General features: G+C 33.2%; 3 protein-coding genes across 5 annotated transcripts in view; all 3 read right to left on the reverse strand.

Moving 5' to 3' along the window:
• The window catches only part of LOC7457409 (pyridoxine/pyridoxamine 5'-phosphate oxidase 2), an 82,590-nt gene that overhangs the window by 11,800 nt on the left and 44,483 nt on the right, over window positions 1-26,307 (reverse strand). The window lies entirely within an intron of this gene.
• LOC7497264 (myb-related protein 308) lies at window positions 1,652-3,589 on the reverse strand. Its single transcript, XM_002302608.4, has 2 exons — window positions 3,298-3,589; window positions 1,652-2,682 (listed from the first exon to the last, which is right to left on the reverse strand). Exons 1-2 carry the CDS (start codon window positions 3,428-3,430, stop codon window positions 1,958-1,960), a joined length of 858 nt encoding a protein of 285 aa, XP_002302644.1. The 5' UTR covers window positions 3,431-3,589; the 3' UTR covers window positions 1,652-1,957.
• LOC7497266 (uncharacterized) lies at window positions 10,543-15,054 on the reverse strand. Of its 3 annotated transcripts, none has more exons than XM_024595565.2 (8): window positions 14,834-15,054; window positions 13,206-14,431; window positions 13,035-13,125; window positions 12,733-12,890; window positions 12,602-12,653; window positions 11,736-11,815; window positions 11,539-11,632; window positions 10,543-11,436 (listed from the first exon to the last, which is right to left on the reverse strand). In XM_024595565.2, exons 2-8 carry the CDS (start codon window positions 14,364-14,366, stop codon window positions 10,838-10,840), a joined length of 2,235 nt encoding a protein of 744 aa, XP_024451333.2. In that variant the 5' UTR covers window positions 14,367-14,431; window positions 14,834-15,054; the 3' UTR covers window positions 10,543-10,837. The 3 variants fall into 3 exon arrangements, with proteins under 3 accessions (XP_024451333.2, XP_002302646.4, XP_024451332.2); XM_002302610.4 differs by lacking the exon at window positions 14,834-15,054 and adding an exon at window positions 14,579-14,823; XM_024595564.2 differs by lacking the exon at window positions 14,834-15,054 and having other exon boundaries at window positions 13,206-14,823.

Genomic DNA, 26,307 nt, shown 5'->3' on the forward strand with positions numbered 1-26,307 from the left:
TGTTAATAGAAATTTGTTTTAAGGTCTAATTAAGGAGTATTTTGTTTTAAAGTCTAAAGAGTATTGGCAAACCGTTTCTCAATGAATAATTGAAACACTACCTAGAATAACAATAATAGATGTGAAAAAACAAGAGATAGAAGGGCAATGATTACAAGATTTCAAGGCAAAAAAAGTTATCTTTTCCAATCGATTAACCAACTAATTTTGAAAACCATTCTTTGTAACAAATCATCCAAGGATATTTAGGATTCAATGAAAAAAAATACAAAGAGACAACTAGATCAAAGAGACAACAACTTGAAGCACTTCGAATGGAATTTGAATTGCTTATGATGAATATGATAGAGTCGATCATAAACTATTTTTCATGAATGATGGTAATTTTTAACAAGATTTGAATCCATGATGATAAAATGGAGGATATCACCATCATTGAGAAAATTCTTCAATTGTTGGCACCAAAATTTAATTTTATTATGTGTTCAATAGAATAATCTAAGAATATTAATGAAATCTCCAATGATGAATTGAAAAGTTCCTTGCTAATTCATGAGAAAAGATCAAGTTGACAAGACAAGTAAAAGTAAACTTTACGAGTTTCATCTTATAATCATTTTCTACTTTACAAAGAGGTGGTTAAGAAAGAGGAAGGAGCACAAGCAACAATAATTATAGCTTTTGACATCCAAAATTTATAGATAAATTGTTTTCCTACTCCTAAAAAAAATAGAAAAAGGAAAATGATATGATAATAATCATTCAACTTTTTACAAGTCAAAGTTAGTGGACAAATTAATCATTGAATGCTTTAGATGTCACATGTATGGACATTACAATTTTGAATGTCAAACTAATTTGAATAGGAATGGTGGTAGAAAATATAATTTTGTAGAAAAGGAATATCAATCATCTTTATTGATGGCTAGTTATATGAATGAGAAAAATCACCAAAATTTATGATACATAAACATTAGGTGTTGTAATCATATGAGTAGAGATAAGTCACTCTTTTCTGATTTTGATAAATCTTATCAAGATTTTATAAAGAGTTTAATAAGAGAAAATGAATGGTAATAATTAAAATCAAGAATAATATTATCCATATCATCTTCGATATTATTATCTATATCATCTTTGATATTCCTTTTATTTTAGAATTAAAAACAAATTTACTTAGCATTGGTTAACTTCAAGAAAAATGTTATGGAGTTTATATTAAAAATGGAGCGTGTAGAATTGAAGATGAAAAAATAGGCTTAATTGATAAAGTTAGCATGATGTCAAGGAGTGTCACCTTTATATTTTTAAAATATTACTCATTCATGTATTTGGTTGAGGTTAGAGAAAGAATATGATGATGAGTCTTCCTTAAACTAAACCTCCTCCTCAAGTTAATGAAGAATGTATTATTAACAAACAACATTAAATTTACATTCCACGAGAAAATCATGTAAAGTAAGAAATTCATTAAACCTATTTATTCTGATATTTATGGGTCAATAATTTTATTTTTTAATGGAGATAAAAGATATATAATCACCTTTATTACTGATTATAGTTTGGATATTGTTGAAATATAGTTTGGATTTTATCAACATGATGTATGGTGCAGATTGAACTTATTTGAGCGTAACTAAATCCCATATCATTATCTTAATTATACTTATTATTAATTACGGAGTTCATTTATTATATATATGGCATTGAAGGTAATATTACAGAACACACAAGATTAATTCCCTCGCATACGCACGCTGTCATACATATAATTATCATCTAATCATAGAATTTGGACCCTCGAACTCCATCTCGATCGGTTTATTGCTAGCGAAGCTAGAGAAGGTAAACACGTGAAAATTAACTACCGGGCAATCAAGCTGATCATCTTCCACGAAACTTGAAAATATATTACAGCTCATTCCTGCACAATTTATTACTCTCTTTAATTTAATTGTCATACCAGCAGTGACTCGGCGAAGGAGTTTAATTCTACTTGATCTTGATGATCATTTGTGTTCAGGACCTGAAGATACTCCTCATATAGCTTCTCTAAGGTGTCTGTCGTAGGCAGAAGAGATTGGCATTCAAGATCTGAACCATTATCAAGATCAACATCTCCAACAAAAAAGGCAACCCCATTATCACAATCCTTAAAATTACTCCAAGAAACATCCACTGCAAGTTCTGTACCGAAACAATACCCTTGATCCCTTCCTTGGCTTGGAGACAGGCTAGTAGTTGTACTGCTTGCAAAACTGTCATTTCTTGGCAAGGATAAAGAAGCAAACCTAACAGCCTTAGGGAGGTGGACCTTATGCTTTTCAGCTGGCACTGGTTTAGCCTTGCTCTTGCTCTGTTTCTTGTTGCTGGTGTTTTTGTCGCTGTTACTTGTCCTTCTTCTGACTTCACGTTTTCCTGGTTCTGCTAACTTTTTGTGGGTGTTGGGGTCGGTTCCTTGGCTTCTAAGTCTCTTGCTGAGATGGGTGTTCCAATGATTCTTGATCTCGTTATCGGTTCGACCTGGAAGTCTTCCAGCAATGAGAGACCACCGGTTACCGAGGAGGGAGTGCATTCTAATAATGAGATCATCCTCGTCAGGAGTTATATTCCCTCTCTTGATGTCTGGTCGTAAATAATTCATCCATCTTAGCCTACAACTTTTTCCACATCTGAGGAGACCTTCATTTAGTTTTGGAAATACAAGGGTGAGAGAAAGGTCAGATGATTAGTCTCGTTTTAATTTCTTCTTGTTATAAGTAGTATGTACTCGAGAAAATATATGCACGAAGAGAGAGAGAGAAAAAAGGTGCAGCACATGACGAGACATCATGATCACAAATATAATGGTCTATAGCTTGATTAATAGAGAGTCAAGACGAGAATTGAACACTTTTTAAAAGTTAATTTAAGACTAGCAGTGTGTTTTCAGTTTTATGGCAGGTTGAAGCTACACACCACCAAATACACGACAATGCAAGTCATTTCTTTCCTTTTCATAGTTGTTATTCGGAGCTCAAACCTGATAATTTGTTTGAAAAGAGAGGGGAAAGCCAAGGAAACGATCGAATGATTAGACTAGATTTGAATATTTCTGGAAATTTTGTCAAGGGAAAAGAAGAAGAAGCAAAGAAACTCGTCAAGAAAGCTCTCTCCAAAGTCCACAATTTTATCTCTGTTCTGGAACAGCAACATTTTCAAGTGCTCGAGCAAATATCGAAAGCAAAGGAAAATGAAAGAAGAAGAGAGAAACATGTACAATCACTTTCCACTAATTAGATAGTGGTGTCTAATTACCAGATTTTTTAGGCAAAGACCTCCAATGGCCCTCGCCGTGAGCTTGGATATACTCGGTAAGCAATGCATCTTCTCTGGGAGTCCATGGTCCTCTACGCAAACCCACCTTAGAGCAACAAGGAGCCCTTCCCATTTCCTTGCTTATGTATATTTTTTCCCTCTCTCAAATATTAAATATGAAAGAGAAAAACAGAGAGAGAGAGAGAGAGAGGTAGCAAGCTAGAACAAAGCTGGGAAGGGACTAGTGCTCAAGTCATGAGCATGAGCACAAAAATCTACAGATTTGTTGCCCCTTTTAAACCATTGGCAAATCAATTAAAGGACAACGAGAGCTATAATTCTCCTTGGCTTCTAAAACCAAGTAGTTTCTAGAAGAAAAAACATGTGGACTTATAGATTTGTAATTAATAAGCACGTAGCTCAACGGCCCTTCTTCCTATCTGCCCTTCTCCTTCCAATATTGCCCTGAATCATCATCAATGAGGACCGTTCATTGTGTTAGAAGCTAAATTTATTATTATTAACAAAAAAAAATTATTATTACCACCTCACACCATACTATTAATTAAAAATGTTTTTTTTTTTTTTGATCTTGAGATATTGTTTTTAAATCTATATTTTTTTTATGCTTCAACATTTAATTTATTAGAAATTGAATTTCATGATTTATTGCGAGTTATTTTATAAGGAGTTATTTCAATTTCATGATTCATGTTGCAGGTTTACGAGTTAATCTAATTGATTTGGACTCTTTATTTCTTTATTTTTTTAATTTTATAATTCAATATTGAATTGATTAGAGATTAAACTTCATGATTTATTGCGGGTTACTTTATAAGGAGTTATTTTAATTTCATGATCCATGTTGCAGGTTTGACGAGTTAATCTATTGATCTGGACTCTTTTTTTTTTTCAATTTCATAATTCAATATTGGGTTAATTAGGGATTAAACTTCATGATTTATCTCAATTTTCTTTCTACGAGGTTATATGAGTCTTATGACCCGAGTCACGAGTTTTATGGGTTAATCTAGATTGACCCGGGTCATTTTTATAGTGTCATTTTTTTATATTGAACCTTTTTTTTTCAAATTTCATCATTTATCAATATGTTGATTGAGAATTGGACTTCATAATTTGTTTTGATTTATTTTATATGGGTTATCTCAACTTCATAAATTAAATCGCAAATTTGACAAGTTAATCCAAGCTGACTCAGATTGTTTTCTTTGGTATGTTTTCTATGAGGTTTTCTCGATTCATGACTCGGGTCATGAGTTTGACAGGTTAACCCGGGTTGACTCTGGCCATTTCTTTTCTATATTTTTTTTAATTGATTTTTTTTCAATTTCATCCTCTAACAGTGGATTGATTGGGAATTATGCTTCATGATTTGTTTCAATTTACTTTCTATAAGGTTATCTTGGTCTTATGACTTGGATTGTGGATTTCACAAGTTAATTGAGTTGACTTCGGTTATTTTTTGTTTTTTTTTAATTTTATTCTTCAACATTTGATTGATTGAAAATTGAGCTTCAAGATTTGTTTCAATCCGCGTTATTACCATGGTCTCATGACCTGGGTTGACTCAATCAATTCAATATGTTTTTGTTTTAATATCTGTAAAAAAGGATATTGTCTTTAATATTTTTTAGTCAATCGTCCAGATTGTCTTTAAACCCATCAAGTTAAAACGGATCAATTCGGGTCAACCTCCACATTATTTAAAAAAATTTCTACTAAAAAAATGTTAATCAAATATTTTTTTATATCTAAAAAAAATTAATTTAACCCGCGGCCTAGCACACGGGGCAATCATCTAGTTGACTTCTAAGAGACTACTTGTCTTCGCGGTCCAATTAACGACGCTTTTTACAAAGTTTGAATTTTTTTTCAATTTAATTTTTTTTATTATTTTTGGATTGTTTTGTGCGGATATAAAAAATTATTTTTAAAAAAATTGTTTTAATATATTTTAAATAAAAAAACATTTTAATAAACAACATATCAAAGTAACAAACATGCTAATGTTGATGCAAACGTTAAATCGAAGTATCATAAATAAATCATTGTGAGTTTGTGGACAAAAAGAAAAAGGTAATAATAAAAAAATAATGTATGATGACGCACATTCTCATCGGTGCTGGAATCCAGTATTTTAAATAACAGCGAATTATACTTTAGTCTTTGTGCTTTTATGAAGTGGTTAGTTAGTTTTTGGGTTTCGGAAATCATAAATTAATTCTTTGATCAAAGTTGAGTACAGTCAACTCTCTCTTAAATATTTTTTTAAATTATATTCATTTTTATTTTATTTTATCGGTAATTGATGAAATTTAAAATCTTGACTAAAAATGAGTAGAGTAATAAAAGTATCATTAAAAATCTGATAAAATTATAACACTAAGTTATAGACTAATATAAGAATAAAAAGATTCAATATAAAGTTTTTCATACAAATAAGATTAATTAATTATTTTACTAAAAACACAAGGATTAAACAACCATTTAGTCTACAAGTAAACTATGGTTCTAGATTTCATGTTCTTCGTACAAGAAGAACATGTACTAGTTAATTTCACAAATTCAACAATATCCCGTATTTAAGAACATTAATTTCTCTCAACAGGCCTCGTAATAAAACTTTATTAATTTTCTATTCTCATTTCTCTTGCAAAATTCTACTCCACAAGGCAAATGGCAAGGATGGTCGAAGCCGCCTCCCCTTTAATCTGGGCTTATAGTAGTAATATATTATATATACATAGGCAAAATTCTATAAATATGTTTTTTTTTTTTTGTCGTAGATGAGTTAATTTGATGTTGAAGGGCAAGTGCGTAACTCATTATTTTAAGAGAATTATTATGTGCAATTAATTTACTGAAAATTCTTGGAATTAAGTACACCCAGGTGAAAGGATTTTTAACTTTATTCCTAGGGCCTTGGCTCCACCAGCTGGCAGCTGCCTCATGCTTCGTCCCGAGTGGATGAACGTGGGGTAGTTGAATTTTGGGACCTTGAGCTTAAGATTTGTAGTTAGTGGTTCAATTAATTTAGTTGTTTCTTGTAAAAATGTCCAGTGGCTCTAGTGAAATTCTTTCCCATGCAAGCATGGCCACTACATATTTTCTCGTAGACTGGGGCTGCGCTTCATCCAATCTCAAACACAAATTGGGCACGAACAGACACAACGAAACTACTTGTGATTAGATTCCTGTCTTGCCGTTTAATCGCATCACCTGTCTTTCCCTGTCGATTTCTTTCTGATTAGATTTTGTTCTTCTTTTTTCTAAAGTACGGCCAGTGCTGGCTGCTCAACCAAATTGATCGGGATTAGTCAGACCTTCTTTCTGATTAGATTTTTTTTTCCTGCTTTTCTCTCAAGTACTGCCGTTGCTGGCTGCTCACGAGGAGCCAAAGTGATTGAGATTAGCCAGACATCGACATGTTGGAAAAAAGAAAAAAAGTACTTTTTTCGTAGTTTCAATGAAAAATCAAGAGTTTCAGGGGTTGTTAGAGCATTATATCCTTACTTTTTTAGTTAAAAATTAGCTGAAATATTTTAAAAAAATAAAAATGTTGCTTTAGCATGCCACTGAGTTTTAATTACATATTAAAATTCAGAAATACGATAGTAGTTGCTTTTAAAATATTTTTTATTTTAAAATATATTAAAATAATATTTTTTATTTTTAAAAATTAATTTTAACAACAGCATATTAAAATAATTAAAAAAAAAACATTAAATTATTTTAGCATGCGAGTGAGTTCACAGGTACATATTAAGAAGAGAACCAGAGATGCTGGCATGGGGTGAATTTCTCTCGTCCTATATTTTCACGCGCTTTTTCTTCATCTTTGCTGAACCCACGGGATCAGCGTGGCTCGGGTTTTATGACCATTTTTCCTGCTTGCAAGCCGGCTTCTAGGCGCGCCGTTCTCTTATTGAAGTGGCTTTGGTGCTTCAAGGAAACGGGACCGTATGGCCGTATGGGTTAAAAGGAAACTATAACAGGTGGGCTTTCTTGGTTTTCAACAAGGCTTTCTTAAAATAATTGTTTATGCTATTTTTTTTATATTTTTAGTAACTTTGATTTATATTTATGCTTTGTGATAATTATCTTCTTCTTTTTTTCTCTGCATGGGTGTACACTGCTCATGTCCATGTCTTTCGTTTGAATGGCATGTAATATGTGGTTGTGTTGGTTTTCAATATGATTTATTATTATTATTATGACTTTAACAACACACACAAAAAAAAAAAAAAAAAAACACTTGCAAGTGCTTCTTCCCATGACAACAATTCTGATTGTTGCGACAGGTTCCACGTATTTTTTTTATAGCCAATCTCTCGTATTTATATTTGTGCTTTACAGAATTTTTCTTTGTTTTTCCTGTCCATTCACCTAGGCTGTTGGGTTTTTTTAAATTATTCTGTTAGATTTTCTCTCCCTTGCCTTTTTTTTTTTTCCAGGTAAAATTAACAAATAAAAATAGAAACACCGATGAAAAAACATAAAAAAAAATAAAAATAAAAACTAAAAAGATGTAGTTTCTCGGACTAGGAAGGCCCAGAGCTCTTGGGCCTCCATAAAAAAAACCCAAGATGTCTAGGCGCGTGAGCCTAGAGCATCCCACCTATTTGGGCCTTTTTTTTTTCTTAATGCTTTTAAAAAAAAATAGTTGGCGACGCGTTATCTACCTCGTCTGTACTACCCAGATTCTAGCGACCTTCGGTCATCAGAAGATCGGGTTGGTCTGTTTTAGACTAAAAAAACTTTTTTTCAACCATATTTCGCCGTGAAAAAAGAAAAAAAACATCATAAATACCTTCTAAAACATATTCATAGTCTCTAACAACCTAGAAATTGGCTTAAAAACCCACAATTAACTAGAAATAAAAATTCTTTTTGGGTTCAGATCTACCATTTCATGCAAGTTTAAATAAAAAAAAACCTTGTATAAATTTTCCTCATCAAAAGGAACCAATTTACACAAAAACCATTTGTTTTCGTGGTCGAAATCAGTCTCAAAGGAGACTCTGTATCTATCACCGGATGGCAACCACTTTCTCTCTTATCTCTCAAATCAAGGATAAAAAAATTAAAAAAATGAAGTTTGTGATAAAAATTAAATTTCATAAATTGTTAAGGCTTATAAAAAGCTATAATTTGAAAAGTTAGAGGATCAAAATATACATTTAATCCCAAATTTAAAAAAACCATCTCTTTTTACCGCTTGTTTCATCTTAATCTCATATCTTTACTCTTGTCATTTCTTAATAAATATGCTTCAGAGCAATACACACGGTAATTTATTTTCTGGTGAACCGGGGCAGAATGTGGAGGCTCTTAGAAAATATAAAAGTTGATAGCGAGATTTATGGGAAGGACCGAATGCTCAGTTGGATTGGACGCAACCGTTGGTGGCTTGGATCAAGCTCGTAGTAGTTTCCTGGCCTGTGATGAGATATTAATCGAGAAGGTCCATAGGTCGGTCCAATCCAGCCACTATCAGAAGCAATTTGTGCTCTAGGCAATAGTCTGTACGTAGTTGAACAAGCAATAATATCCCCATTTTCATACAAGGGAGCAGAAAAGATTTCAGCATGGCTACCAGAGGAACTACGTCACGTCAAGGAGAGGGTCCATAAAAATATTGTACACTCTTCTTTGGTTTTAAAGCTTGATCATTGCCAAGATTATTGGTTACGATCAGGAGCGGAACTAGGGGAGGTAAGCAGGACCTGGACCTGTAAAATATTTTAGATTATATAATATAGTATTATTTTATTTTAAATAAATAAATTTTTTAATAATAAATTATATCTTGTTTTGACCCTTGGTCACGATGGAGCATCATGCAGTTGTTGGGAGGGGAAAAGCAGTACCCCTGCGTACAATTGGTGTTCGTCACTGTCAATTTTCATGAGGCACTTCTGGAAGATCTTACAATTTGATAAATTCCCTCATGTCATAATCTCAAGCATTTCGATTTCTTTCAGTCATTAGGAAGAATCTCCCATTAACATGAAGACATATATGTACTTGACAACTGAACATTTAATGTTTCTTTTTACTTTCAATAAAGATTTTAATTGTAAACTTTGAACTGAAAAGCAAAAGATCCATTAAAAAAAGGACTTGAATGAAAAAAAAACACCAATAAAAAAAGGAATCTAAATGAAAAGAAAAAACTTGAGGTAGCTAACTGTTGATATTAACTATCCAAGTTCTTTAATGTTTCGTGCGTGCTTTTTTTATATATATATATATATATATATATATATATATATAAAAGATGACAGACCCATTTTCTGTATTATCAATAGGATCCATTATAACAAGTCACACACTTATATTCCAGAAATACAAAAAGAAAGAAATTCCACGATCGAACTACCAAAATAGAATAGCATAAAATGGGCTAAAAAAAGGAGACCAAAATGCTTCACTTTGTATTGAAAAGCTAGAATTTAGTGATTCTTGTAAATCTAATTCATTGAAATTCCATCCAGTAAAATAGAAGAATTATAAATCTTCAAAATAATAGATAGGAATATCGCAAATAGAGCCATTACGACACCCATCAAAGAAGTAGTTCCCCACCCCGGAGCTACTTTTCCATATTCCAAATTCAATGGTTTCAATAAATTCTCTACAATAGTTCGTCTTGGACCAGATCTAGAACTCCCCTCAACGCTCTGTGTGTGTGTGTGTGCTCTGTGTGTGTGAGTGTATTTCTTTTTTATGTTGCCATGAACCTTTGCAATGCAAAAGCTCGCACACCAAAAAATTAAATGAAAATTGATGCAATTAGGGCCTACCATCATCACTGCTAGGTTAAAGGCTATTTTCCAGCAGCTCCCGATCAAGGAATCCTCCCAAAGCAAAGGCGGCTCCTTCCTTTGGTCTATCAGATATCCAAACATGGCGCTACCATGGAAAGAGACTAATGAACGCACTTGAGGTGACATCAATCCCCTACAAAATGTCTGGGGCCCACCAGAAAGGTCCAAAAACGGTTAATGCACCGGCAGAGAAGCCAGGTGTACTCAAACACCTAACAAATCATAAAAAGGCAAGAATCCCCACCAAGGAATTCAGAGGCATCTATCTCCCAACCATTGATGCCACCCTTCTTCGGAAAAAGGGAACTCCCAACAGAGCCTTTCTTAATTATTAACCCATCTTATAAGCTCTACTGTTCTGATCGCGTAAGCGGCACCTGGGCTCCTAAATAAATAAATAAATTAATGAATGATATATTATACCCTGGAAAGCAAATCCTGTACAGCACAAAAATGTTGAGATTAGATTCAATTGTCATACACCGAGGAATCTTGGCTATCCGACCAGACAACCGAGGTTGCTATCACTTCTTAACCATCACTGGTGCCTGTAAAGTAGACATCTCCGGGCGGCTATCGATGCATGTCAAGTTCTGTTCCCTCAATACCTCAGGTGTCAAGGCTGCGTGCAATCACATGCAAATTCAACCACTGTTTTTTGGACGATAATGTGCTGAACCTCTCTCTATTTAAAGGTGAACTGGTAATCCATAATTCTGGAATGATCTGATTCGTCCATCCCATCCAGCTGTTACAATCACCAAACCCCATGCATGAGGGGAGCCATGCATGCTCTGGCATGACATCTTCAAGAACTTGTACTGCGATTTGCACATTGCAGATGATACAACCAATGAGCTTGCAGGAAGATTTTCCTCTGGCCATGTTGCAGAACCCTTGGGCAAAGAGTGAGAGAAAAATCCGTGGCTGAGTGATAAATTTTCAGGGGAAGAGAATGGCAATTTCCATTGTGAACTCTCAACCAACTCAGATTGCAGCAACACACTTTTTTCACTACACGGCCCTGAGTTAATGGAGGATGGGGATTTTCTAGTGACAGTTGAGGAGCTACAATTCATAGAAGTCATCCCACACCAGGGTATAGCCACTGACACATTGTTTGAGAAGAAACGCTCGCAAGACCATTTGCTCTTCTTCTCCTGAGCCACAGGCCCATCCTGGCTAATATTATTCCAGATATAGACATAAGAATCCTCACTAGCTGAAACAATATGCATCCCATCTGACGTGAATGATGCAGATATTTGGCTTCCTGCATTACGGAGGCCTGCACACAAGACACTAGATTTGAGGGAAGAAATAGCTATTTCTGAAAACTGAATGTATTGTTACCATAATTACCAACACCATAAAACTAAGATGTGCACACCTCGATATTTGCATATCACATCAACTCCATGGAGTATTCGAACTTGGGAATCAGCAGAAGTGACCATTAACCTGGTCGGGTCACTTGGAGAAAACTGCGGATAAGAAAAGCTAACATTATACATTTAGCATAAGAATGAAGCCAAACGACATACAATAAGATGGAAAAGGAAAATTAGCAGATATAAAAATCATCACCTGAAAGCCAGTTATCCTCTTGAATGGTGACTTCTTCTTGCCCTGCAAGCATATTTGTGCATACTGCTGCAGACGATTATCTGATCCATGCAAAATACACTAGTTAGCACCAAAGCAACCGTCCTGCATCATAGTATGGCATAAAAATCAATTTTGCAACGTGAATCTATGATGGGTTTCATAGACATTAACTGGGGTATGGAAGTCTACAGTGGAACAAATTTTCACCCCTAGGTTAAGTGCCACAAACTCCAGCATTTGTTGCGAGGGAAGAAAACACAAAGCTATCTGATTACTGATCAGGTATGTGTATATATTTATATAGAGGAAAACAAAACGATCCTACCAAAATAATTGCTCCAATATTCCTTTGCTAATCCAATGAGTATCAATAGATTAACAAGCATTGTCTCTTGCAAAGGACATCCATATCAGACCAAAAGCAAGTGGAGGAAAGCAGTAGTGGTGAAGCATGATGGCGTCCTAATATGCAAGACAAAATGAAAATACAAGGAAATACCTGCAATCTATTCAAAGTAAAAGTCTTTGTTCTGAACTCAGGAGGTGCATCAAGCATGACAGTGTGAAAAGTTCATAATGCTAAGCCACAGATGTTAAATTCGTGCATTCAATTAAATTCTTCTTTCTATTTCCCAAAAGTGACAGGCAAACCAATTGCCCAACCAAAAAAATGAGCAGGATATTTTTAACAAGATTCTTTATCAGTGTAGAAACAGAAAACTTATTTCATGACTCACACATGCAGGAGAAGCAAACCACAGCACAGTACTCCTGCACTACGACAATGACTGCAATATATTCCAATTCTTTTCTGTATAACATATTTTGGAATTAAAAAAAATAACCTGCTGCATCATAAAAGCGGCAATTGCCATTCATGGAGCCAACGATTCCACCCTGCACAAAAAAGAGAGTGCTCTAAGAATTTCACATGTGAATCACATTTAGGAGCAGAAAAAGGAGGTCATCCACAAACCTTTCCATCAGGACAATAACACACAGCCGTGACAATTTCAGTTATATCAGTCCAGTCAACAACTTGACAACCAGGAATTGCCCAGATGCGTACTTTCCCATCTATGGAACCACTGATGAAGTAATTTTCATCCACAGGATTAAACTGGACGCAGGTAACTGTATTACATGTAGCACAGAGACAAGCAATTAAAATATAAACAAACCAAAAGTGCCTGAACTGATCCACCAACATTAACTACTCATAACAATTATCAAGACAAAAAATTTATTGGAGAATGACCAGCATGCAGAAGAGCACACCATAATCATTATGGAAGAAAACTTGTAGGCATTTGTTGCTTCCCACTTTCCACAAGCGAACAGTTTTATCAACTGAGGATGAAAGGAGATACTGCAAAGGTAATGGGACAATTAGAAACATAATTTATTTGTCAAACAACAAAATTAAACTGCTGTCGAGTAACTACTTACCTTGTCCTTTGACCATGAGAGGTCCAAAACCTCTCCACGGTGCCCAAAAAACTCATGGATTGGTTTGTCCGATATTTGAAAAACTTTCTGAGGAAAAATGACACAAGCCGAGTCTGATGTTAGCATACTCTTGAATTTACCCTTTTTCTCTCTATCCACCTTAAGGGGAGCTACAGAAAGATCATTAACCGTGAAGTGGGCATGGGAAGAATGAATATCAAGGATGCCTAACTCATCTGATCTCTCCTTTTCCATCACCTGCCATACACGCACAACTCCATCGTCACCTGCACTCGCAAGGTACTGACCATCAGGACTGAACTTCATAGTCAATATTGAACCCTCGTGAGCTGGAATATCTTGTCTCATGTAAAGGGCAGAGAATTCCTTGGACCGCTTCTTATAAGATTTAACCCTAACTATCTGATTCCTAGCCCCTGCAACAGGATAAGGACCATTACCACCAGCTTCCACTTGCCTGTCAACGATGCAAGAGACAGCACCTAATCTCCTCAACCATCCCATCTTTACCTGCTTTCTTGGCAGCCCCAAATTGGGCACATCTTCAACTTCTCTTCGCATCACTTGCTGAACCAAATGGGAAAACCCAAGACTCCTCTCAAACTCAGCAGCAGTAAGTAACCGATTTGAACCAACTTCACGAATTCTCCCTGACATGCCATCCTGCCGAAGTTCATCCAGAATAAACTCTGTCCCGTTATCCAAATTCCTAATCCTACACAAAAAATTCTCCTCCATTGCCCCATCTAACAACTCTTGGGCATCATTGGACCAACTCGACATGGAAGACTGACTCGATGAGAGTCCATCATCTAAACTGTATGATCTTAGAACTGCATCGCTGTGCTCCATAATCCTATCCGTCTCAACTTCCACTTCATTGGAAGACGTATTGCCAGGATCACCCTTCCCCGCTTGATTCACATCCAAACCCATCCATTTTAAAAATTTATTGCGCCTTTCACGAATACAGCCTGGATTCTTGATCCAAACCTCATAACCAATACTACCAGGCAAGGAACCAATAACCCCAAAATCAGAATCCAAATTGTCAGGGGAGTCAGAGCCTGGATCAGATACAGAGGGACAATCCTCACAAGTGTCGAAGAATTGATCCTCTTCTTCACTCAAAATTTCCATTTTAACACCACAGCTTAACTCAAAACCAAACAGTTACCATCTCTCAAAAACCTTCTGGCAACATCCTAAATCCCATCCAAGGATAACATGTCAAGATATTGAAAACCCCAAAAAAAAAACCATTATTAGTTCATCATCCAAAAGCACAGATCCCAATTATAGCACCCAACAAGTGAAAACATTAAGAAATAAAATAAAATTAGTAAGCAAACCCCAAATCTCAAAACAAAACCCAACGACACACACAAAGATATAGCAAGCAATGGAGCAGGTACTGTTGCGCTGAAAACAGCATAAAGAAAAATTAACAAAGGAAGAGGAAACAAAGACGGGGGTGGAAATGAAGAGATAAATAAGAGAGGTGTAGAATATTATAAAACACAAGGAAGAGGATAAACGAATAGGAAACAAACAAAAGAGTGATTTAGTGGTGTGGGGTTTAGACTTTTTTTGGAGGGGGCGCGCACCTCATTTCACTTGCCTCTTCTCCCATATCTTTTTCGAGCCTGTCAAACCCAACAAGAAAACACCAAACAAATCAAATGAAAGAAAAATAATTCGAGATCTCTCCTAGAGGTGGCTTCTTCTTCTTCTTTCTTTCTTTCTTTTTTATAGAAAAAATCTGTATGATAATTATGCACTACCGTTGCCTTCACTTTCTTTGATTCATCATCAGTTGTTGTTTTTGTTTTGTATACTGTTTCGATTGCTACAGGTTCTGTGAAAGGCAGGGTATTATTACCTGCGCGTGGCAGCGTCGGTATTCACTATTCAGTAGCAGTAACTATTTGTTTTGTTTTGTTTTTCCATGCAACCATTTCGTTGCTTTATGTGGTTAATGGGTGATGACAAGTTCAAGTTCAGCTAGATTCTCTAGCTTATAGTATCTTAGATTCTTTCGCTTGGCTCATAGATTGCGAATCAAGTTTAACTTCCTTTCCCTTCTTTTGATTTGTTGTAAGTACTTTAACAGGGGTAAAATAGATTGTCTTTTTTTTTTTCAATCATGTTAGAAACTTCTGTTGTTTTTTATAATTTCATGAGGTGTTTATTCTAATAGTTGTTGTTGTTTTTTATTTGAAAAATATATTAAAATAATATTATTATTTTAAAAAATTATTTTTAATATTTGTATATCAAAACGATTTAAAAATATAAAAAAATTAATTTAAAATAAAAACAAAACTCAAAGTTTTTATTCTTACAAATTAAATATAATACTCACGCGAGTCTCATAGAAAAATTTTATTTTTATTTTATTCTTAAATTTTAATTGCAAGTTGGATATACTGGGAGTGTGGTTGCGGTTGCTTTTTAAAATGTTTTTCGTGCTGAAATACATTAAAATGATGTTTTTTTATTTTTAAAAAATTATTTTTAAGATCAACGCATCAAAATAATTCAAAACATATAAAAAAAATAATTTTTAATAAAAAAAATTAAATTTTTATGGAACATGATTTGCATTGTGTTTCCAAACGATATGACATGTACATTGTAATACCTAGGTTTAAGGGTGGAGGTAGGGGTGGCCGGTAAAAAATTATTATATTTTTGTTTTTACCTTATACAAATGTAAATTTCAGCTCTAAAATTAATAAATATTAACTTTTGTCCCTCTTAGATTTTTGGTTTCTAATTTGACTCTTTCAAACCTAATATCCTGTGCCCTGCCCTGCCCTGCTTAGGTTAGATAGCAATATTTGCTCTCAGTTAAATGAAATTCTGGTTAGATTTTGTATAATTCAATTTGGGTTAGATTTTCTCGGGTGATAAATTCCTTCTGAGTCGTGTTTGGTTGGCTCATAAATTGAGAATCAAATGGAAATTCCTGTTCCTTCTTCTTTCCTTTCCTTTTGTTTTCCTGTTTTGATTTGTCTATAAGATATTATAATTTATTGTAATTATTATTTTTATCACATAATTGTAATTATAATTAGGCACATATTTATAATAAAATCCGGGGATTTAATTTTTGTCACATAATTGTAATTATAATTAGGCACATGTTTTTTTTTTTTTATTTACGTGGGGTGTCCGGGCCAGCTTACGCGCACCACGACTATTCCCCACGGCCCACTGGACATCCTGCAAGCCCAGGAGCAGGTAAGACACCGCGGGGGTGACAGGCGTGCACATAAAGGGTCGAACTCGGGACGGGGACGGAACAAGTCACACGATTGACCACAGCAGCTAGACCCTCAAGTGCAATTAGGCACATGTTTGGTAATCTATGATTGTGATGTTTGAACTGTTCATAACATAAAATAAATATTTTTTTCAAAAACTAAATTAAATGAATTGTTTTAATTTTTGAAACACAAAAATATTATAAACTATATGTGACTGATTTGCAATTAATATTGATGTGGTTGGCAATGAAAGGTAACAGAATTGTACTTAGGTATTCTTTTTAGTTGCTGTACTTCTATGGTACATAGCCCCTGTTCGGTAAGGGGGGTTGGGCAAATTTTATTTTATTTTTATTTAAAATTAATTATTTTTATTTTTTTATTGTTTAGATATGTTAATATCAAAATTAATTTTTAAAAAATAAAAAATATATTATTTTAATATCTTAAAAAAATATATTTTAAAAAATAATTATTACTATACTCTTATACCCCTCATGAAAATCAAACACTTGGCTTATTAACAAATTGTTGCTTGAATTGGTCTGGCTAGTGTTTTGCAACAGCAGAGAACTGGCTTTAATAGCCACCAATTGTCCTATATGGAGAATGAATTTAACTGGAAAAGTCATATAAAATCTTGAATTAAACGAACAAGTAGCTGTTGCAATCTAAGAAAATAATATTCATCAATTTTTAGGTGTAGGTAAACTAATCAGACATTGAATTTATTTTCTAAAGATTACTAATTCGAGTCTCACAAACCTCAAAGCTATTAAAAACTTATATGATCATTAATTTCAGAACTCATGAAATTAATTGAGATACGCAAAAGTTATTCCGAACACTCACGTTGTTAATAATAATAATAATAATAATAATAATATTCATAGTCTTCTAGAGATTTAATAATAATAATGTTCATAGTCTTCTAGAGATTTGGAAAGTTATCAATGTAGTTAATTCAAAGTGATCATTACTTTCCATGCTTTTTTTCTTAACAAAAAATTAACTAATATATCTTTAATATACTTCTATAAAAATTATTTTTCACTTTTAGAAATTAAGTTGGTAATTTTAAAATCTTCATCCAACTTTTTTTCTTACATTTTTAATTGTCTTGCTTTAAAGCAAAGTAGTAAAAACTAAAAAATAAAGGATTAATTATAGCCTCTAAATGATTTTACTCACAAATATAACATAAAAGAATTATCATATATTTAACCTCGCCGCATAGGATGACGATGACAAAAAAAAAAAAAAAAGAAGCTCTAGAACTCTACTTTGCCACATAAGTGTAAAGAGATCCGTAAGCTACACGCCAAATCCATCCTATGCCATTCCTATGTCATAGCAGGCAACCACGACTTGCAAACAACATAAAAACATTCCAACGAACGACCTGCCGTTAAAATACCTTATTTTGACAGCTTTGTTGACTGATTGATATTGTATTCTTACATGATCCAGTGACAAGTTTATTGAGGTTTATTCCCATGCATTTCTGGCTGTTAATTTAATGGTTTCAATATGTCTAAAAAAATTCAAGTTGTTTAAGAATAAATTTATGTATTGGATAATCGGTTGATATCTTGATTTTATCAATTCAATTCATTCTTTTTTGCTAAGATGACCAGTGGAATGTGATGTTAGAGAATAATATAAATCATATTCTGAAATCTCATCTAAAAGCTTAAGTTTTTGGGTTGAGATGGTTATTTCACATAGTATCAGAGCCTTGATGACCAAGTTGTATCGAGTTCGAATCTCATCATCCTCATTTATTTGATAAAAATTAAGCATAAGGTAATATAGGTATGTGCAAGTTTCAAGTTCAAAGGGCTTTCACTTGAAGGGGTGTGTTAGAGAATAACATAAATCATATCCTGGAACCTGATATTTACAAAAGATTTTTTTTTAATGGATTTTAAGACTCTCCAATATTTAAGTAAATATTTTTTAAAAGAAAATACAACGATATTTTAAAGAGACTCTAAAAATGAATGTGCCATAGAGAATGAATATTGAAAACCCTTTCTTCTAGAATCTAATATGTCTTTATAGTCTATCATTTTTATCCTTTGATCCAGGTGAGGATTAAAAGGTCCTTTTTTTATGATAGAAAATATATCTGATTTATTAGAGGAGAAATATATCTAACTTATAAGAGAAAAAATATATTTGATTTTATCAGAGAAAAATATCTCTAACTTTATCAGAGGAAAAATATTTTTATATGCATGTGGGCTCAATGCTTTTTCTAACTTTATTAGAGGGAAAAAAAATTCTCGAGCTCCAATTTATTTTATTGAAAAGATGAAAGTTCAAAAACATATCAATAATAACATTCTTTTCATTAAGAAAACCCAAAAACACCATGATCAACTTTTTTTTAATAGTTGGAATTGTTAACCGATCACTTTTTCTCTTCTTCCTCATCTTGAACAACTTTCTCTCATCTATTTCAAAGCTTATGGAGTGAAACATAAAAATAAATAAAGTTTAGGATCTAAACATAAAATTATAAAATTACAGGGATATAAAAATTAGTGCATGGAGAAATTTTGGACAAAAATAAATTCTCTTGCATGAATTTGAAACAAGCTCAGTGAATTTTTTTATTATTTTGATCCTTCTTCTTCTAATTAATTTTACACATCAAATTTAAATTTTATTTTTTTAAATTGACCTCAAATTCAATCATGAAATTTCATCAAACACTTTGAGCAAGAATAGTAGAAAACTATTTTCTTGTCACGTAAAAATATGCAAAGAAAAGAAGATATTAATACATAACATCACATGAAAAAAATAAAATTAAAAAAAAATTTAATAGGAAAAAAACACAATTCATTAAACAGTGTCATCCACAATCATATTCCTCCTCAGAAAAAAAAACATATTTTTTTTCAGGTTTATTGTATAATGTCACACTCTAAAAAGGTAATTTCAGTTTAAAATCTCAATTCAATGAAAGCAAAGGTTTGGAAATATACAAAAGAAAAAACAAAACAGGAATCAAGTTTCCATTGTCACGTGAAAGGAAAAAAAGAAAGAAAAAAAAGAGAGAGTTCTTATGGTCAACGTAAATCCACGAGGTTGAAACTTTCATTGAGAGAGAGGAGGTCATTAAAAAACATAAAAGTCTTCGCTTCGAGAATTAAGATTGTCTCTATTCTCTAACTTTTTTTTTTCCTCCTTGTCACCGAACAGACTTCTGCGTGCTTAAAGGTGCAAGCTGCCTTCGATTCGGATTGTGAGATTCCGCCGCCATACAGTTTTTCTACTCTCTAGATGGCAAATGCGCACACAAGCAGTTGCATGCGATGTTCTTAAGCCTTTGTGGTCACATGCTCCGCTCACTTACCTTGAATATTATTCACATTCGCTAGATTATACATAATCCTTTGCCGGCCCCTAATTTAACTTGGATTAGGTCTTAACTATTTGTAATGAGATTTTAGTTTAGTGATAAACTAGTTTATATGGTCGCACTACACAATTATTTGAATGTAGATAAACGTTCAGGTCACAGGAAAATATTTAATAATCTGCAAGCCCTTTGACCCGATTCCTTGCTTACCAAAATTTAAAATTATACTATGTGAGAGTTATCTCGATGTGATCCATTCAAATTAATAGGTCTGAAGATAAACCAAACGTTCAATAAAAAAATAGTTTGACTTTAAAAATAATAATCCAAGATTATTTTTTCTTTAATATCGAGACGACAACATATTGGATCGATCTTGGCTTTGCGGCTTAACCCGCTAAATCCACGATCCTGGTGATGAACTCCACTGGGTTTAGGAATTTTTTTTAAAAAACTATTTTTTATTTAATTATACAATAGCAAAAATAGACGTTTGTAAAATCAAGAGCAAGATAAATGTCAAGATGTTTGTTTGAGACTGCGATAACTTCATAAAAGGCAAACCAAAACAATTTATGAAGACAAACTTAAAATCAAGCAAATGTTGGAGGATGAAATTAAAAAAAAAAACAAAAAAAAAATGAAAAAAAGAAAAAGGCCACCTCCTTCACTATCCTTATGAACAATGAAAGAGGTGGTTGTACTCCTAGTTTTTTAGAGTAGTAAGGTGATAGTTTTAGGGCTTGTTCGGGAGTGTGGTTGCAGTTGCTTTTCAAAGTGCTTTTCATGCCGAAATGCATCAAAATAATATTTTTTATTTTTAAAAATTATTTTTGAGATTAGCGCATCAAAACGATCCAAAACATATAAAAAAATAATTTTTAGCAAAAACAAAAATTGATTTTTTTGAAAACACGGGTTGACCCGCGTTTCCAAACGCTCCTTTAATCTCTTATGCATGATTTAGTTTCTTTTACAATTTTAGAGTAATAAGGTAATAGTAGTAAGACACACCAAGATGCATGTTTCTTTTACAATGTTTTTAGCCATTTGGATTTAGGCCCAAACAGCTAGATTCGACTCAAACTCTCTCTCATCTTCCCATATTTTTTCTCTCTCCTACTTCTTACATGGCCTATACAAACCATACCTTGGCACACATCTCAATATATTTTCAAGTTTTGAAAAGTCAGAATATGACATCACGCATCGCCCATGCACATAAAATTTTTTATGCTTTACTAACAAATTCTTTACAAGTACACATTTTTATGTAAGGTTGGCACCCATTTCCAAACAATTATCATAGTACAAACATGCACCATATTTTATGCAAAACAATCGCCTTCTTTAATGCTAATGGTTATTTTTTGCCAACATGTCACTGATAATTACCAGCCTATTCACCAAAGGACAAACACTACCATCAATGGTGGGCACAATATTTTCACCAATCAATTATCATGTAACTCACCACCTCCCGGAGTGAGTTGACATGATGAAAATCTATGAATACCTTAGGTCATTAGGTAAATGAGAGAGGTTCTTAGACTCAACACTTTTTTATTCTACAATAATTCACTCTTACACATATATATTTTTTTACTCATACATTTACTGACTTAAATATTATATGGTCCCTTGTTTCAAGAGGGCTTGTTTTTTTAAGAGATCTTCTAGCTGCCAGTCAAGCCTAATTTTTAGGTACAAAACCTATATTTCAAGCCTAGGCTCTAGATCATAGCCCATGAAAAACCTAATTTTTATGTAAAGTTTTTTCACGACTTTATTAGTAGCCTTATTTATGTAAAATTGAACAAAAAGCTAATTAATTTCTAATTCACACCTTCCACCAAAAATTCTTTTCATGGGTAAAGAAACTCCAAGACAAGAGAGAGAAACTAATCTCACTATCACAAGAATTTGTGACTCTCTTTTACCCTATTTTTTAATTATATTACTTTCATTTTTTAGCTCTGATTTTGCTCTCTTTTTTCCTCCTAATTTAGAATATTAGTTCAATCCTTGTAGAGAGATTACTGAGTAATAATTCTTTTAAGTTCATTAGACTTTGTTTAGCATAGCATCTAAATAAGGCTTCTAGATAAGAATGTGTAATTAGAATTTTGAGAGACTTATTGAAATTAGTCATTATGCTTTAAAGATAAAAAGTTTATCCTTGACAACAACAAAACTTTCAGCTTGACAACAACAACAACACACTTGTACCCCTCTCTCTCTCTCTATTTTTTTTTCCAACCCCTTTCTCCTTGTTTTTTATCTACTCTCTCGGTCAGCCTTCCTCCTCTTTTTTAGGTAGCGGTTGTTTTTCAAATAACTTTTCGTGCCGAAATGCATGTCAATGATGTTTTTTTATTTTTTTAAAATTATTTTTGACATCAGCACATCAAAACGATCGAAAACATACAAACTATATTAAATTTAACAAATAAAAAAATTAAATTTTTTTAAAAATACAATTTATACTGCGTTCCCAAACGCATTCTTAATCGCCATTCCTCCCAGTTCTAACTTATTTGTAAGAATAACGTAGCTCATGGAAACACGCAAGTCTCACGTACATTACTAAACAAACCGTAGTTGAGAAGTGCAGTTTGTTGAAAAAAGTTTTTTCTTGTCTTGTAGTTTGAAAAACTTATTTGTGACAAAAAAAAAAAAAAAGTACTTCTCAAGTGTGGTTTTCGAATTTGGTTACGCATATGAGACATGTACAATCTTAATCAATTGTGATATTTTTATAAACATTTTTTTAATAATTAAATATTTTAATCAATATGCTAAATTTCTTCAAAAAAATCGAGTACGGCAACCTTTAAGTTTGATTTCAAGTTCTATTGGAACAATAATAAGCAAATAACTTGGTATTTTAATAATTGGACCGCTCCAATCATTATATATCCGAGCTAGAAAATAGAGACTGCAATATGATATCCATGCGTTGTGATTGGTCAATTATGTTTAGGGATGAAAATGAAGTTCTACGAAAGTCGAGGATGTTTCCTTCAGTTTTATATATTTTTATAAAGACCCTCTAACCTCTAAATATATCCTTCTCCATTCAAATTAGAGATAAGCATCTCTAATGGAAGTGTACCTAGTTACGTAAATCATGAAAAAATAGAATATTTCTCAAATAAACTTAATCAAGCTAATCCTATTATTTCTTAAGATATATAGTAAAAAGTATAAATATAAAAAAATTAATTAATTATATATAAATTTAGACATGGAGATTCATTAGATTAGATTGGAGGATACAAACTTTGGGATCGTATTTAAGATATTTAAATAAATAAAGGCGAGCCTAAGCAGAAACTTGTGCCTTCCGAGATGGGCTGTGATGATTGGGATGTTGACAATGGATTAAAAAAAATCTAAAGTATTTGGTCCATGATAAATAAAAGACTATCATGTGATGATATCGAAGTCACTCGCTTTGTTAAGCAGAATTATTATGTTGCAGAAAGTGGGTTAAGATTTAAAGCTATCTTCTATTAGTAGGGCCTAAATAACCTCCAAAAAATCCTATGTCGGCTATGGAACTTACACCTTCAATTTACTAAATTAAAAGCGTCTCGATTTTCTCATTTCTTTTTTTTAAAAAATCAACAGAATGTTGCCGGGGATGATTATGGTTACACGTGTATCAGATTTCTTAAGGGGTTTTATTTTTTATTTTTTATTATTATTATTATTACTAAACAAGCACATTTTGACAAGAGATTTGAGTATAAAACATATGATAGAAAAATATTGGAAAAATAGTATATTTTCCCTTAACTGATAAAATCGCAGATGGAGGAACAGAAGACATGAAATGCCCAGATTCAGAGTTCTTCATGTATGTGTTTTGCTTCAGATGATTCCGACCGCCTTGGAGACCAAAGAGATAATTCTGATGGCTGTCAACATCCTGTTCAACCTGTGATGGAAAATGGCTTTCTTCATCTGCTCCGCCATTTGTTGCCAAGTTCATGCCAGAAAACGCAGCTACCAACTCTGAGGGCTCCCTGATAGTACCAGATGAGACACCAATGAATGAGTTTGAACTAGCAGTGCCTCTCTTTTCAGATGTGCTAACTCTCCCTTGTCCAATGGGTGTAGGACATGGACTAAGGGCCCTGGCAAGGTGTTGAGGATCAGGAGTACTAGTGCTCCTAGACAAGGAGGCACCTAGAGCAGCAGCATATATAACTATAATAAGGTTGGCCTATATTTTGGACAGAAGAGGAGCCATGGCCATTTGCACCAGATCGTAAAATATCCGCAGATGAGGAGTTTGAGTTAACCCGGATTTTTTTTCTTTTTAATTAATTTTTTTGTTTAGTTCAGTTTATTAATGTTCACTTTTTTTTTAGTTACCAGACATTCATGACACGGATCCCGGGTTTAACAGGTTAACTTGATTTGACGAGTTAACCTGAATTTTTTTTTTTTTTTGCTTTTTTTTTTCTTTTTAATTATTTTTTTCGTTAGTTTAGTTGTAATGTTAAATTTCTTTTTATTTATTTTTTTTTTCTTCTTAGAGGTTTTTTTTTCTTTTTAATTTTATTTATTTAATTAATTTAGTTTATTAATATTAAATGTTTTTCTAAGTAGTTCTCGGCTGATGCCTTTAGTTTTTTTTTTTATGCCTTTGACTGTGAACTGCACAGTGCAGTCCACAGTGAAAAGGCTGATGCCTTTTTTTTAATTAATTTTTTTCGTTTAATTTAAATTGATGTTAAATTTTTTTCTATTTAGTTATCAAACTTTCATTACACGGATTTCGGGTTTGACAAATAAAAAACACCTACTTATTCTGATCACATCAGGTTAATATCTATCGGGTTTAGATTAAATAGTTGTATCTTTAGAAATATTAAATCTCTTTCTCATCTTAAGATTGATCTTGATATGAAGTGAAAAGTTTGAACAGAAAACATTTTTTAAAAGAAGAAGAAGATTTAAGGTTGTGTTTCCTTCTGAATTAGAAAATAAAGATTAAATGTTAATAGATGAAGTGTTAAGTGATTAAGGATAATGATATAAAAGAATGGTTGAATTATAAAGTTTAAATATATTTTAGAGATGTATAAAAAAATATTTATAATGATGAGACTCATAATGCTTTAACTAATATTAAATTTAAATATAATAAATAAATAATATGCAAGAAAGTTAAATGTTAATCCCATAAACTCTTCTCTCTTTCCCATTATTATATAGACAGAGAGCGGTAGTTCTCTGGACCATCAGCCCTTGTCTACTGTATCCTCCTAGCATAGGTTTCAATTCGATCCAGCTCTTAGAAAAGGAGGTTTTTTTATTGGGCTATTTTCGGGCCTTGCAAGAGGAAGCAACCTTTCGTTCGTTGGGCCTCTGACATGAACTGGGGATATACATCAAATGCTGGCCCATAAACATGTGAAGTTAGCATTTGATTTAGTGGGCTGGAATCTCCACCCAGGCCTGCCTAATGAGAACCGGGCCGGATTCCGAGACCGATGAACCCTACAGCACTTTCTACCCGATCACCTCATCATTTTTGTCCTTTATTGGTAAGTCTGCGGGTGTGAATGCAACAGAAGACGAACAAGATGCAGGCTTGCTTGTACTAAGCGGGAGGAAATTGACGAGTAATCCACCAGCTCCATGTTTTTCCCGTTATCAGAAGAGGTCTTGGTCTTTTGTCGTCGAATAAGAACTCCTTCGTGTGCCTTGCGTCAAGTCAATTTGTGATGGGCTAGAATCGGATTTTCATGATTTGGTTCCTGTTAAAGCGAAGCAAGAATGAGATCTAGCACATGACTTGCTTCGGTCATTCTTGTTCATAACAAGTTCCGCTGTAGCAATCATTTCATTTTTGAAAAAAAGAAGAGAGAGATGTTGACCATCATATGATTTATGCTTCATTGATGTAGTGCCGTCGTTTTGAGATTTATATATATAGCATTAATTACCCCTCTGGATTCTCCCTTTTATTCATGTAAAATGATGATGTTAAATTGTGCTTTAATAAACTGTCAAAGAAAATATATACTTCTTTTCAAAATAATCGGGATTAAGAAGGAACACGTGAAGAACTTTCGCTCATCACTACGTCCCAAAATCTATTGAAAACAAAGGACACTACTGAAAGTGAAAAGTAAAGCAATTTCAACGCACATAAACGTTAAATTTGACTTAAATTGGATGCAAGGTGGCATGAGCTGAATGGTTTTGCATGAGAGTATTATAGACCTTGGAACACCTAATTAAGTAGGATTAATACGCGATGAGACGTTTTTGTCCAAAACTAAGGAGTCTTTTTCCTGTTTAACAGAGACATTGAGACCAGCCTTGAAGTTCAATATATATATTTATTATACATGTGTTGCCGGAAGTTTTAGGGGTCACGGCAAACGCGCCTGGTTGTCCGTTCGAAAACCTATTT

The sequence above is a fragment of the Populus trichocarpa genome, chromosome 2 (assembly GCF_000002775.5).
Source record: "Populus trichocarpa isolate Nisqually-1 chromosome 2, P.trichocarpa_v4.1, whole genome shotgun sequence".
Lineage (NCBI taxonomy): Eukaryota > Viridiplantae > Streptophyta > Magnoliopsida > Malpighiales > Salicaceae > Populus > Populus trichocarpa.